Genomic DNA, 15,790 nt, shown 5'->3' on the forward strand with positions numbered 1-15,790 from the left:
TGAAACAGGTCATAAACCTCAGTCAGACACTACTCAAAACTACAATCTAGTGTCTCTTTCCTGACTCCTTCTATGTGTTTTACCTTTCTCTTTTTTTTACCCCAAACACACCAAACAGGCCCACTGGAGCTGCTGATAGCTTCTGTTTTCATCAGTAGTGAGGCTGGGGGCAGTACACACTACTACCAAAGCTGAACACCATCACTGCTTTAAGTCCAACAGGTAGCACTCAGACACCAGAAGCAAAGTCTGTGGAAGGACCCAGTCAGCTACGTGTGTCTGACACACACGTAAGATTAAACTTAAGCAACATTAAACTCTTCAGATGCCAAATGCCACTTCAGGCATTAGCTTGAGATGCCTGTGTTACAAGCAGAATAGCCCTAGGTTTTCTCTGTAGTTAATATGAGTTTCTACAGAGAGATTCTGACAACCAGGGATTTGAAAAGCAGGAGTAACTACACCTAACAGCATTGTAGACATCTGTCTACAGTAGGGCAGAATAAATTTTAGTTTAGGTTCTTGAGTTGTGGATTACAGTGTGGGGGAGTTACATAAAGCCAATGATCAGGCTTAACGTAAGGGCCTCTATCCTTACTCAGAAATTTTCCTTTGCATTGTTCCAAATTGTCAGCTATTTGCACATGTACTTCCTTCTGTCTCATGTGAATTGTTTGACGTTCAAATTGGCTCTGGAGGAAGCTGAGTTTTCTTCCAAAGACAAGTCAAATAGATAATACTTGAGTGATTTCAATTTCAAGGAGAGCCAGAGACTGGACCAACAAGTTCTGCAGGTTGCCTTTGCCAGATCTGCTCAGCCTGAGGAAGCCTGCGCAACAGCACCAGCCACCCACAGGGAAGCAGGCTCCACCCCACCAATACATAATCTAGAGGATAAAAAGAAAACACGGTCCTAAAAACTGAAACATACATAGGTAAAGGTAGATCCTGAACAAAGTATTTTTTAAGAGTGAAAAAGAAAAAAAACCAAACAAACAACCAAAACCCACTTTATTCGATATGAACTTTTTACTCAAGTTTTCAGTCAACAAGGAATAATTTTATGCCCATGACTATTTCAGCAATACTGACTTTTTTTTTTTTTTACACTAATGGAGCTCCTGTCATATTACAACTGGCCCTAACCAAAATTCTTTTTTTCTCCTTAGTTTACTCCTTACTTCATTCAAATCTAGGCAGACATCCTTAACAAAAACATCTAGTAAAGAAGAGAATACAGAGCATGCTATCTTACTCTAGTTTACAGAATGCAACACATGGCACATTAGGTTATTCTTCTCCAAAGGGACTAATTAATAAAAAAATGAAAGCAGCACCTGTCATCTTAAAGTGTATTCAAGTGAATATTTTCATAGGTAAAGTTTTGCACTGCAAATTAAGATATTATCATTACAGCAGAAGAGGGAAACATTTTAAAAACTCTCTTTCCTATGAAATCAAAGTTGCTGCTTATTCATGAACTGCTGGAATAAAGAAAACCATCCTTTCATACTCACATCTGTTATGAGACAGTCCTTTTTAAGTGAATCTTTCACTTTTAATTAGTTTGGTAGCCTACAGGGCACAATTGGGTATTGTGATGAAGCTACAATGAATATGGCTTTCCTATGTTGATAACATCATTAAGTTCCATATAGGCAATCTGACAGCTGAGGGGGTTACAATCCTGCAGATACATCAAGTAATAAGTCTTTGCACACACAGATTACATATCAAATTACTGGTGTAGCACAAACTGTTCCATTGCGTATCTTATACAGGACAATTAGGACATACCCGTGCTACATTATGAAAGAGACAGCTACCCAAACCAAGTAGACAGGTTTTACCACTAAACTTGTAGGTAGCCTCTCTCAAACATTTAACAATACAACTCAGTATTTGAGTACATACTGACTAAGAATGCATTGTAGTATTTATGTAAGAAACAGGACGGAGCTAAATACCAATCGGTACAAAGATTTTCCGTTGCTTTCCACAGAAGCGGAACTGCAGTGCTGCAACGACAATTTGCTGCCATCTTAAATTATTAAGTCATCAGCAAAATTACATCAAAAGACTTACTGAAAACTCACAGTCAAGACGACAGAGGAAGTTTTTCCAACAGTACTAATTTTGGTTTCAAGTTTAAAGTAAAAGGAGGTAGTGCAGTAAGGTTCAACCCAATTTTACTAATGCCAGGTATATTTGCCAGTGGCCTGTGGGTTGTCTTGTAATGCGATATTTGAAGAGGGTTTGTTTCCATCAGTATGTGTGTGTAAGAAAACATCAGCTGGTCTCCTGGTTTAACATCTTCTCTTTTGTCATACCTGTAAAAAATAAAGGCAACTTATTTACATTCCTCTCTTTAGGTATTAAACATCTCCATTATTGCAAGGGCATGTAGCATCCAAAATGAAACACAAAAGGAACTGTAACGTTCTCAGCTATACCTCTTGATTAAATTAACTAGTACTGGAGGAGGAAATCGTATTTTTTAAGAGTTTAGGGAACCAGTCATTCCATGCAAGTCTTTCTGCTGCTGTCGTATTAGAAATCAGGACTCCTAGAAAAGTTCTCACTAGTCCTCTGAGTAATGTGGAAAAAGGACACGAAAGCCTAAGACTGTAGAAAACTGGACTCATTTTTGTTTTCCTCTACAGGAACTGTGGCTTGGATAAGTGTGGGAGTTTTTTGGTGTTTTGTAGGTTTTGGTTGTGGGTTGTTTTTTTTTTTCTTTCAGCGTTTGTTTGCTTGTTTGAATTAAAGCACTTCGGTAGAAATTCTTCTGGTAGGCGTACACTAAAGTATGAGCCTCAGACAACAGTAGGGAGAAGACTTCCTTGAACACTTTAGGAAAGAACAGTCTTGCAGTTATAGTACCAACTTGACACTTGTTATTTCTGGGTTCAATTCCCCATCTACTAAATGTCTGGGTAGGTCGCTTTGGGTCAGCTTTTATAGACCTGTTTAGGTACCTACATACATATAAATAATGTATTAAAAGATTATATGAAAAGTAACTAGTAAGTTCCAAAACTATTTGATATGTACACTTAAAAGTTATTTCTTAAAAGGAGTTACATTCCTCATGAAGACGCTGTTCTACTTCACAATAGTTATTTATTCATTCACTGAAGAGAGTCAGGTGGAAACTACAGCCCAAGAGTTAGGATGCTCATACTGAACATGGCAGCCTGATAAAGTCCTTAATCCAACAGCTTCAAAGGGAAAGAATAAGAGAAGTTCACCCCAAAACACTCTGTGTGATTCCAAAGAGGGAGACCTGGATTCCAATCTTTGCTCTACATCCCAGAAAAACATTTTACACCAATGCTAGCTGTGTAACAGTCCAGAAGACAGAGGTTAGGATGGAGGTTACTCACCTTTAGTTTATAACAAGACAGTCTTAGGCATCTACCTATAAGACCAGGGGTGCTCAAACTACGGCCCGCGGGCTGGATACGGCCCCCCAGGGTCCTCAATCCACGCCCCTGGTATTTACAGACCCCCCCTGCCACCGGGGGTTGGGGGGGGAACCAAGCAGCCGCAGATGGCTGCCTGCCGCTTCATCCGCGCGCTGGCCCCTGGTTAAAGAGTTTGAGGACCCCTGTATAAGACTGTCCATGCTCTCCAACCCAAACCAAGATCAGTGCCCGGTTCTTCACCCTTTCTGTTGCCCTTTTCTATGAACTGGTTTCTACTAGCTTTTGGAGCTCCCGTTTTTAGGCACCTGATTCCTCCCACGCACTCCACGAGCAGCTTACTCAGGGATGCGGCTTTTCTTACAGGCATGGACACCGGCAGTTAAGTGGTGCAATCCCAACCCTACATACCCTTAAATGCACCTCGGAGTAAATCCAGGCTGCATCTTTCAACATATGTGTCTTTGCAGGCCTAGCCTCTTATCTGCCTGAATTCTCTCTGAAAAACTGGAAACAATCTCAATTCCTGTTATTATAATGCTCCACGACATAGCAGTCATTAACATTTCAGATATTTAAAGCAAGTACTTTACAGCAAACTAGAGGATTTGTGTGGATTGTTAACTAAAATTATGGCAACCCAGAAGAGACCCCAGGCTCATAGAATCCAGAGGTGTCAATAAACACACTGTATAATGCAGAATTAAACTTTGCACACTGAAGTGCTTTCTTCTAAAAAAAAATAAATACTTACACACTGATTTCATCTGCTACTTCCAAAAAGATCACAATACCACTTAAGGAGCTATATGAGTCCAAGCTGGCAGAAGGAACAGCATACTTTGTAACAACTTTACCGACTACTAATTTTGCATTTTCTTCATCAGCAAATAAAAGGGCCTTTCATCTGGCTGCAAGCATTTCTGAATTTTATTATTTTAAATGCTTTAAGCTTACACAGCGTATTTATTCCTGGTTCAAAGAGACTGCACTAATTGAAGACAAGATTGTAACACCTGTTCTGTGTAAGAATCTGCATCAAGCTTCTTTTAATCATCCTTTGAAGAAAAATAATGGATCACTTGCATTTTTCTTGAGGCAAATAGATCTAATCTGAGCACACCAGTGAAAGCTGTTAACTTCAAGACACTTTTATTTATGGATTGTAGCTATCCTGATGAATCATCAGCCTTCATAGCCACTCCATCCATAAATCTGTTTTCACCTGATGTACATAGTCTATGAAGATGGAAAGTTGGTTCTCACCTATCTGAAAGGCTGTCACTTCCTTGGATGAAGGGAAAATGGACAGCTGGTGCCACTAAACTCTGCATTATTGTCTGTCAGACAAAGCGGTAGTCCTGTGTAGGATGCTCAGTTGAGGATTTTCCCTGATTTTTTTAATGTGAAACTTTATGACGAACCAGCCCTCTCCTGAGGTTTTTTTTTATGATGAGTAAAGATAAAAACGAGAGAGACAAACTGTTCTGTAGCTGCAACACTATGAAATCCATCAGTGACAGGGATATTATTCATTTGCTTCCCAATCCCGCTACACTACAGCCTTAGAAGCCCAACACAACCCAAACCCCACCACCTCAAAAAGCTCACTGAAATTATGCACGCATTCAGGGACTAGAGGTGTCTTCAGAGTAACACGTGTACTTAAGTATATTCAAAAAAAGAACGACTGGAACATTTTAGCTATCATGTATGTTCTACCACTTGTACTCTAGCAGTTCAAAGTCTTCTCCTGACTGTTGGCGGCTTAAGACTTTTCTCTAGATTGAACATGCAAAAACCAATTTGGAATAAACACTGGATTGGTAACTGTCAAAGAAATTCAGCTTTAAACTGTCCATATCCTCACAACATTATCAAGAGCACACAGAAATAATACAAGGCATATAATACAAGGCATAGCAAGCTCGATGATTTTTGTAATTCCCCCAGAAGCACTTTTCCTTCTTCCTCTCTGTTTCCAAATACTTTTATCTCTAAGCATACCAATAATTAAATTATGTTTGTTCATCTGATCCTAAAGAGTGTAACTGGCAAAAACAAACTCCACACTCAAGAGTACTTCTTAAACCAGAATCTGCTTGTATTGCTTTTGTTTTGTGCGAGTATGAAGTGAGGCTTTCTGTCACTTTCTGTTGAATTACTTTCATTAAGATGACAATTTAAATTAGGAACCTACACTTCAGCTGAAGAGGTAGGCCTAAAAAACAGAAAGGTGCTTTTTTTTTTTTGGTCTGCAACCTGGAAACTAAACAATGCCACCCCATAAATGTCTCCTGCTATTAATTTCAATATTTGGATTCTTAAAACTGTATGTCACTGCTGGTCATGGTAACAAAGCACTCAAGTGCTTTCTGAGAGCTAATGAACGTGACTGATAGCCCACAACAGCAGCTTCAATGCTACCTATGTGAAGGATGTTCCACATAAAAATAAAGACTTTGATGAGTATTAATATGCATAAGTCCCACATTGCCAGACATCATTCAAAACCAAACAAAATCAGAAGATACACCCACAATTACATACACTGCTATGCCAAGAGCAGAAAAGCGTTCCTATACAGCTGTGTTTTACAAGATCTAGTGAGATATCAAACGTAGCTGCATTAAAGATATTGGTGTTTTAGTAAGATAATGTTTTGCACTGTTTCTGATATCCTTAAAACATTCTATGCTATTCGGGCATAGAACCAACCAAAATAATTTAAAAATACTGTAGTGCTCCACTTCTGAAATGGCAACACTGCATACATCAAAATTTTCTCAAGATTCACATTGTTCTTGACCTGGCTTAATAAATACGCTATACCAGAAATGGTATCTGTGATGCCTGCCTCTCTGCATATACAGAAAAAGGAAAAAGCAGGTTCCTGTCTTCAGATCAAAATATTTCATTCGTAACATACCTCCAATCTGAATTGATTTCTAGAAACCGAGAAACTCCTGTTTGCGCTGCAGCCACGTCAATATGAACAGAGACGTCTACACAAATGAAGAAAACAGAATTGTTTCAAAATAATTCTAAGAACACTCTGATTAATAGATTAACAAAATAGTAACAGAAAAGATGCATTTAAGCAGTGTGAAGAAGTAATATCCAATACATGTAAAAATACACTAACAAAAGAACTCTGCAATTGAAATTTGGTCAACGTACCTCAAGCCAACTTTACGTACCTGCTGTTGAAGGTACTAACTCATGCAACTTCTGAATTGCCACTCCTCCAGGATAATTGAAATGTGAAACATATAAAGATGTTCCTGAATAAGCAGCATTAACTAGAAGATGCATTATAACAAAGAAAGATCCAAGTTTGTACAGCCAAGATTTCCGGTGGTTATTCAGACTGTTGAGGGAGGAAAAAATGAGTCAGAATAAATTTATTTTTCTTTCATACTGGTCATTGACTATCATGACAGAACTTTTATGAAAACCCCACTGCTACATAATAAAGATTAATGCACACTTTACCACAATCGTGTGTATGGAATGCAATTACTATCCATTTCTAAAAGAATAGCTTCTAGCGACATTTAAATTAGAATATTCTCATTAATAAAGCTAATACAAGCTCATCAATAAAGCTAAGTATTTCTGTGTTTAAAACCTTTAGTTACAAATATATTCTCTTTGAAAGAGGTTCAGAGTTCAATTTGTTTACTCAATATACCCAAGTTTAACTATTTAATACAAACTCCGTATTTCATGAGCCCCACCTGTGTATTAAAACTATATCCTAAGGTAAGTTACGTTGACAACACAGTCGTGCACTGGAATGTGTCTTTTTCTCTGTTGGATAAAACAAACTGAATTTTAACAGCGTAACAGTAAAATCAGGGCTCTGTTCTCAAGACTGCCCCAGAGCTGCCAAATGGTACCGTCCATTTAACTTTTCTGTGTCTCCATTTCCCTCATTAGTCGAATGGGAACAACGATACAGACCTCCTTTCTAGAACATACAAAGATCTCAAGATGATCCAGATTCCAAGATTGAAAGAACCACATAAAAATAGCAGTAGTAGTTTTGGTTTTCTTTTGCATTTTCAGAGACAAAAAAATACAATAGAATTTTGAACTTACATTCGTGAGCACATTTTAGCAGCCACTATGTTGAAGACAGGGAAAGTATATATGATGAAACGCAGCTCTTTGTGTGGGAGAAATGAATACAAGAAAATAAAGCCCAGCGCTGGCAAAAGTAATATCCGAGTTCTCTTTTCTGCTACACCTAAAGGTACAAATACAATGCTGCATCCCAAAGCACGAGGCAGGGCTGAATAGAAATACCACAAGAATGGGGAAGTCTTCAAGGTGAAAAGGAGAGTTAAGGATGTTTTCACTGCTAACAAGCAAAGTAACTATTTTTTACAGTAGTACGCACAAATTTAGCAAATATGTAGTATACTTCTTGTATATCACATTATTTCAGGCATTTGGTTTCCTGCCTTACCCTTTGAGAAATAAAAGCAATTGCCTAACTACATTCACATCACCCAACAGAGGCACATCAGATGGCGCTAATGATGGGCAACGTGAAAAAACAAGGGGAAGAAATCTGGCTGTACATTCGTAGAACACAAAAAAGCAAGAAGAAACAGTCAAGCAGAGGAAAGTTAACATTCACAGAAAAATCTAAGAAACTGACATTGTCTCATAACAAAAAGCTAGCTGAAAAATAGAAATTATCAGTGTAACTGAGACTCAGGAATAGATTACGTCAAGTCTTCGCTTTGGCTGGTAGTGTTCAATAGATCTTTTCCCTGGATGTTTCAAAGGATACTCCCCAGCTGGAACTTTTGTTTAATATCGTATTATACCAGAGCACTTTCCCCTCAGGCCACACAAGTTGCCTCCAAAATAAAGAATCCACAGCAACTGTTAGCCCTAAAAGAATTTAAAAAAAAAATAATATATATCTGTGTGAAGTAAACTAGGGAAAAGCAAACTAGCACATGCAAATTGCACATTTACTGATGAGATCAACATAAACTGGAACATGTACTGTAAGCCTCACTCAAATCCACAGAAAATGTTGAATCTGTCTGTCTTGCAGTGGAAATACAGGGGAGGGAGGCACTTCTTAACAGAAGTTGTAACAGAAGCATGTTAGATAGAAATCTGATTGAGATTTGTCCTGCTCCAACCCCATGTGTGAAAAGCAATGGTTGAAGTTTGTTGTAAGAGTACCAGAGCATTAAATGCAATGAATGGTAAGAAAACAAGGTTAACTTCAAATGGTACTAAATGGATTTTTATTGTAAAGCTTTTAAGTTAAGAAAAACAAAAACCCAAAAAGCCCTAAGGGCCTGGTCACCAGAGCAGTCAGTCAAATTTCCAGACTTCTGCTGAATGTGTTACATGGCATTTGTTTTTTCCAAGCAAGCACTTACCCAACCAAAAAATTCCAGCAGGAACAGCATGGGAAAGCACCTTGAAAATGGAGATTCTTTTAGTTAATAACGTCACCAGGAGCATGAGGCCCAAGAATATGCAGAGCTCCGATCTGAAGACTATGATTGCCAAAGCTGAGAACCAAATGAACGGCCTTTGCTTTTGCTGTATCCAAAACGTCAATGCCAAGAGCACTGCAAATATAAATAAAACACATGTCCAACACACAGAACTATTAGTTTTCTAAAGGGCAACACTTTCCTCAAATGCTAGCATCTTGTTCCTCTAACTTCTCACCAATCCTCCCTTCCAAACAATGCTATGTAATTGCTATTTCTGAGTATCAGCTGAGGAGTTAGTTTATTCTCTTGGCTGAGTATATCCTCTGTTCATGGTAACAACAACCCATTTCAAATGTGAAAGTGAGATTACAGACTACTGCTAAGGGAGAAGGAACAATAAATCCATTTGCGTGGTTAGATGGAGACACACTCTATCTCTACAGATGAAGTTGCCTCTGTTTTTTCACAGTTTAAATCACGTAACACGGACTACATAGTAAAGTGGTCATGATCCTAAGGAAAACGTGTGAAATGCTAGTATTACAAAACCATGAAACAACTTGTAATATTTAATACCTGCAGAAATTATCAGAGAAGTTTATTACTACACAGTTTATCTGAGAATTCAACTGCTTTAGGTTTTCAGTTCTGATTTATACAGGTTCTTACACCAACCTCATTTTATTAGTTGAGCAACTTGCACTGAAGCATTGACTCAGCTAATATCTGTTACACGTGATTAATCTTCCCCCTCATCATCTCTGGGGAAAAACTTAATGTTTAGAGTAAGGTTTTGGACTTTGATTCCACTCCCCCACCCCCCACCCCCTTTACTTTAATTGCACAAACTGCTTCATTTGTACATAACTCCAGAAGAGGAAGGTGGAGATGTTGTGGTGGGGGTTTGTTCCAGTCTCATGAGAAAGCCAGCTGTTTCCCGTGCAGAAAAAGTTCACAGATTTTCTGAACTTCAGGTGTACCTACTGCCTTTTTAATAGTTCTGTGTTTTATGCATCAGATATATGTACTCAAATCTCTAGTTAATTAAAGCCATCTGACAAACTCCACATATACTCAGATTCAATAAAAGTTGCTTCAACAGCCATTGTAAGCATATACAGTACAAAAAAAAAAAAAAAAAAATCACAACTACTTCAGTTTTCTAGTCTTGTTACCACACAGTTTAGTCAAGCACATACATTCATTTGGTCTGAGTGCACATCTTCCGTGCTGTAACTATTGATACATTTGAGAAGAATTTTTAAATTTTTAAATTATTCCTATGCAAATACTTACCAAAAGGAAGTGCAAACACATTAGGGAGGGTTCGTGTGCAGTAGAACATCAAATGAAACTGAGTAACCGAGATGAGACAGAAGATTGTTGATGTAGTTGCTCCAAACTGCTTTCTAACTTCTTTCTGCAGCTTCCACAAAGTGTAAATCACACTGAGCCCCAAGCTTCCTCGGACTATTAGAATAAAAATGTGAAATAAGAGTAATATTAGACGGACGACTGACTTAACAACCATGGTACATAATGTAATGGGAGGAAGTTATGAAGAATAATACTGAAGATATCACAATATAACTCACTCCAAACTAAAAAACCCCCAAACTTCCCCAATAGTTTATCTACCTTTAACATGTATGATACTTCTGCACAATAGTCAAATGTTTCTCTGCCCAAGTTAAACAATGTTTTCTGAAGCATACACAGAAGTACACACTGGAGTGTATTCTCTGAAGACACTTGCTTTTTCTGACATTTGTTAGCACAGACTTTCTCTGTGCTGTTAAGTTACCCCAAAGAGGGGTAACTAGAGAATTGCCATGCTGACTCTAAGTACGTACAGTTTGAAAAATCCCTCATTAAAGAAAAGAATATCACATTTCGATCATTGATGCAAACACTGAATGTTACAACACCCATTAGTCCAGTAGTAAAAACATCTCTATTCTGAGGATTTAAAGTTCTCATACCTATCAACTGGGAGTAAAACTTGGACATTCTTAGCACAGAAAGTACATATATAGCTGGGCTGGAAAGAGCAGCAATAAAAATCGGTCCAAGGAACGTTCTTGGGACAACTCCAGGAAATTCATGATGGTCATACTGCAAAAAGGAAAATCTAAGTATGATAGGCAAATCAGAAACAAAGGAAAACTGGGATAAATCATATTCACATTGCATTTATCCTACTCATATAGCAGGGAATTGCTATCTTTAACACTATCCGAGGAGGAACACCTTCTTTCCAATTTACCTTATCCAAGTCCAGTTGGTGGTACACCACATCATGGATAGCTTGTAGGTTAAAGCTTTCCTCCACTTTTGTAAAAGGACAGACAGTTAAATGAACAAAGGCCACAACAATAATCAGCAGCAGCAATGGGAATGACCGCCCACTCGAGCTCCTCTTCTGAGCCATCTTGCCTTCAAAATTGACATATATTCTATTATTATTAAAAAGAAAATCAAAAGAAAATACATTAACAACATGGCATGAAGTGTACAAACAGGAAAAAAAAAGACTGATAATTCAAGGAAAACATACTACAGTAGCGTACAAGTTTAACCAGTCTAATAAAACAAATAATCCATCCAATTATTATTATTATTTTTAATACGTTCAGTGTATCAAGTAGATCGCAAAAAAACATATTCAGGCAGCATTTCAGGATTTATGCCACCTTCTGTAAATGCAAAGGTTTTAGTTTTCACCTAAAAAAACACTCAGACAATACAGACCCAACTTAAGAAAGTATTTCCCTTTGCATTCCACACTGCCACCACTGCTGAGAGTGCCACCTCAATTACATCTGCACTTTGTGGGAGAGGCAGCTTTGTAACTTATCCTCACTTTGATCACACAATGGATTTATACGTGATCTTTAGAACATACTCTCTCATTTGTCTAGAACTCTGAAACTAGTGGGAGAGGAACCACAAGGATGAGAAATTGTTCAGAATAGAGTACTTTGATCTTCTGAGTTTGCCAGCAGCTAGGTCGGGACGTGATGAGTGAAAGATGAACCCCCTTCCACACCCACACCACATGACACTATGGCACAAGATGGTCTGAGCCCCGTCCTTCGCACTCCTACCCGGAAACGATGGCCACCTCTCCCTAGTGCTTAGTTTCACAACACTGCTGAGCCATTCTTATGGGAGCATTTATGTATATTATGATGCATAATACGTATATTATGCTTTGTTTTAACATGAAGATAAAATCACATGTCCAGGTGATGATAGAGCAAATAAGCATAGGTATTGTCATGGGTAAACAATTAATCTTTTCGGGTTTCAGATTATAAACCAGTAAAAAAAGCCAACACACAGTTATTTTCCGTGACCATTTCCAGCAAAAACATGGTAATTACTTCATGTTCTTTTAATTTAAGCTTCCCAATTTTTATAAGTCTGCAATTTAAAAAAAAAGATGAGATTTTGATTATTGCTATTCTTGTTCTGTTCTCACAGAACTTCAGGGTACAACTGGGGTTTTGGTTAGAGATGTTTTCTCTCATGTTTTGGTCTAAATAAATCATCCATCAAACAGATATAAAATAGCAGTCAGATTTGCTAGGATCACTTAGCAACTGCCTCCTAGAGTTACTTTTTCCTGAACTGTTGTTTGTCCTGCTCATTAGTAAAAATAAACAGTGAGGTAATGTTCCTTATCTTCATAGCTAGCACCAATAAATCCCAGCGTTTGTGTACTTCCTGTAAACTCCATGTATCTGCTTATTAATTTATACCTCAACGACTGCATCGCTTTTTCTCATGATTGCCGCTGTTAAGTCTATACCTGAAGCTCTAACCCTGCGCTCAGACAGCTCTGTCACAGGTTCTTATGATTTCAGCTTGTTCTGCAATAAACACAACATCCCAGGAAGTGGGGAGAGATCCTTTTAACCTGTGCCTGGTATTACTTCTTTACAAGGATGGACAAAAATGGGTTATGCTAAGACAGGATCCTTTTCCCACAGCAGTAATAAAAAACTTATGGGACTGACATCAGGAACACTTCAAGAAATGTTTAGCAGGAGTTAAACCTCTGCACAGGGCAATTTATCCTGTACAAGTTCTTGTCTCTAGAAAGCTCCCTTGCTGAATTCTTTCAATAAATAGAGGCTTCTCATGTTTCTGCCCCAGCTTACCCAAGAGAAAAATGGATGCTGAAGGATCAATCCACCACCGCATACAGCAACACAGGCATATGAGTAGCTTGTCTATCATGTGAAACAGCACATAACATACACCAGCAAGGTAGGTATTCCTCACTCCCAATTCACTATTTCAGGTATTTTAATACCCAATGAATCCTTGTAAAAGGACCCAAGTGGCAAGCAGTTCTATTTTTCCCTTCTTAACTGTATCAGTTGTATAATAAAGAGACGTTATCTTCACCTATAAATACTGCAGTCATTATACTCTGACCAATCTACAATATAGCCTGCCCCTACTATCTTTAGCTGATCACCACATGAATAATTAGTTCCAACTTCCTAAATCGTCAGAATAACAGTGAAGCTGCAGATCCCATACAGAGTTTATCAGAAGGCTTTTTTTTTAATCTTGTTGCCTTCAATCTCTTTGTGTGCCTGAAGAAAGTAAGCTTGCCGGCACGCTCGCACATTCTGAAGATAATTATATGCATTATACATACTGAGACTCCCCGAAGGGAAACACGCTAGAAGATAAAAACCCAAAGCATGAAGACAACACCTAGGTTTATGAGATAAAGCCTAATAAATTTAGTGGTCTTGTCAAGACTCAAGATAACTTGCTCTGTCAAAAACTGATGCCGACGAATCTCAAAATTCAAGTGGAATTTATTAAGACAGGTAGACACTGAATTTTATGTTTAGAATAAATTTACCATATAAAAGCAAATTACTTGCAATTACAGCTTTTATTTTTTAATGCCAAAACCACAAAAACAGATTTTCACTTAAATTATTTTAATGATGAAGGTTAGAAGAATATCTTAAGCACATACAAATAGTTTTATCCATTATTAATAACCTAACGTTAGTATAATCTTCCTCAGACCTGTACAACGTAGCCCCATTGACTCCCCCCCTCCAGATGTCTCCATCAAGAATGAATCATGGAAGAGTAAAGATTTTCAACACAAAGAATTCATCCCTTCTTGGGATTAAACCGAGTGAAAATAAATTGTCTTCTTACACTAAAAAAAAAAAAAGATGAAGCACTTTAATAAAAAATGGTTTATTTTTTTTTTTTATATATTTTTCCTGTGGAAGTGGCATTAGTTCCGATAATGGACTTTCTACTCTTTCCATGAAAGATCTACCATATTTAGCTCACTGATGTTTTCCAGACATTCGTAAGTGTAAATACGTTAAAGAGTCTGGCAGCCAAACTGCTTGTTGAATCTGCCTACAGAAACTCCATTTCACTCCCTCACATGCTCTGTATGGAGGCATCTAAGCACAGTCACCAACAGCATCCCATCACAAGGTCCTCCCTTTTTAGCTTGATCTAGCTTTGGTAAAACCTGTCATATTTTCTTCAATTTTCATGGTTTTTTTCCTATGCTTTAATTTAATAGCTCTTGCAACTTCGCCCTATAGCTAACTTCTGAATGAGGACAGAATTAAACCTTGTAGTTGCCGGGACTGCTTTTTCTTCATTTGTAAGAGGGAACACAACAGTTACTATTCTTATATACGTTTCCTCATGAGTCGGGGGGGGAGGGAGGAAACAAAATCTTAAAAATAAATCGAGACAAAAACGAGAAGAGGAAGCTGAGGCAGGAAAGGCAATCCGGACAGCACCAGATACGAAGGTGCAACCAAGCTACGCAGCGTCACTCTCCGGACGGGGGAGGGCACACGCAGAACGCTCCCGACCGAAAAAACCCTCCCCGCAGCCCCCCGCCCGCCCCGCCGCGGCCCGACCCCTCTAGCGGCCGGCAGCCGCCCGCCGCCACGCCCGGAGCTCCGTGCGCCGCCGGACCCGCCGAGCTCCACGCCCGGGCGGCGTCGCGTTCGGATGGCCGGCAGCCTGCCCGCCACGGCCGGCGCGCCCCGGGCGGATTTACGGTTCCTCCCTTGGGGCGCTCCGGGACGGCAGCACGACGCCACCCGCCGCTCGCGTGGGCCACCGCGGCGGAGACCGTCCGTCCCGCCCGCCCGCCGGCCGGCGCCGCGCGCGCCCCCTCAGGCGGCGCCCGCCCCGCCCTGCCCTGCGCCGCTCCCGCCCGCCCGCCCGCCGCAGCTGGGAGCCGGGCAGCCGGGGGCGCTGGCGGCGCACTGCCGCGCGGTTGCAGCCGCAGCCCGGCGGGCGCCTCCGCGGCTGCCGGGGACGCGCTCCGCCCGGTTGCGGCGAACGAACGGGCCCGCTGGCAGCCGCTGTCCCGCTCCGCGCACCCGCGGCCGTTACCTCCCGCCGCTCCGGCCCCGCCCGCCGGCCCGGGCGCAGCGCCCTCGGCTCGGCTCGGCCCGGCCCGGCCCGCACTCACCGCCCGGGCGTCCACGTGGCCGCCCCGCAGAGGGCGCCGGCAGGAGGGGGCTGGCGGCGGGAGGCGGGAGGGGGGAGCCAGCCCCGTGCCCACGTGACTGCCCCGCCGGCCAGCCATATTAGGTGAGGGCAGGGCGCCCCCCCGCCCTCCGCCCGCAAAGGCGCTCCGAGGCGGCGGCCAGATACAAATGGCGGATGGAGCTGAAGCCGCGCCGCCCCTCGCGCCTGCCCATTCTTTCGGCGGCGGCGCGCGAGGCCGACGAGCGCTGCCCCCTCAGACCGCCCCCCACCACGCCCCCTGCTCGGCTCCCTGCGCACGCGGGGGGCTCCGATTGGTCCGGAGCGTGGCGGGCGCCGATTGGGCCACGTCCCTGCTCTCCCCCGCCGCCGCCA

The 15,790-nt window shown here is 40.9% G+C and overlaps 1 protein-coding gene across 5 annotated transcripts; it reads right to left on the reverse strand.

Annotated features, from left to right (window-relative positions):
* Nucleotides 1–994: 994 nt before the first annotated feature.
* Nucleotides 995–15,614, reverse strand: ALG12 (ALG12 alpha-1,6-mannosyltransferase). Of its 5 annotated transcripts, none has more exons than XM_056339984.1 (10): nucleotides 15,399–15,614; nucleotides 11,169–11,338; nucleotides 10,885–11,017; nucleotides 10,199–10,372; nucleotides 8,840–9,034; nucleotides 8,230–8,333; nucleotides 7,530–7,753; nucleotides 6,626–6,795; nucleotides 6,355–6,430; nucleotides 995–2,330 (listed from the first exon to the last, which is right to left on the reverse strand). In XM_056339984.1, exons 2-10 carry the CDS (start codon nucleotides 11,331–11,333, stop codon nucleotides 2,099–2,101), a joined length of 1,473 nt encoding a protein of 490 aa, XP_056195959.1. In that variant the 5' UTR covers nucleotides 11,334–11,338; nucleotides 15,399–15,614; the 3' UTR covers nucleotides 995–2,098. The 5 variants fall into 5 exon arrangements, with proteins under 5 accessions (XP_056195959.1, XP_056195957.1, XP_056195958.1 ...); XM_056339982.1 differs by having other exon boundaries at nucleotides 11,169–11,358; XM_056339983.1 differs by lacking the exon at nucleotides 15,399–15,614 and adding an exon at nucleotides 13,964–13,987 and having other exon boundaries at nucleotides 11,169–11,358.
* Nucleotides 15,615–15,790: the final 176 nt, after the last annotated feature.

The sequence above is a fragment of the Falco biarmicus genome, chromosome 5 (genome assembly GCF_023638135.1).
Source record: "Falco biarmicus isolate bFalBia1 chromosome 5, bFalBia1.pri, whole genome shotgun sequence".
Classification (NCBI taxonomy): Eukaryota; Metazoa; Chordata; class Aves; order Falconiformes; family Falconidae; genus Falco; species Falco biarmicus.

What these genes read in the sequence shown, in the direction of transcription:
- ALG12 (XM_056339981.1), bottom strand. An exon ending in TGTGTTTGCACTTCCTTTTG is followed by an intron (nt 9,035 to 10,198) that starts GTAAGTATTTGC and finishes TTATATTTGCAG; the next exon opens with TGCTCTTGGCATTGACGTTT. An exon ending in GAAATCAATTCAGATTGGAG is followed by an intron (nt 2,331 to 6,354) that starts GTATGTTACGAA and finishes TATTTTTTACAG; the next exon opens with GTATGACAAAAGAGAAGATG.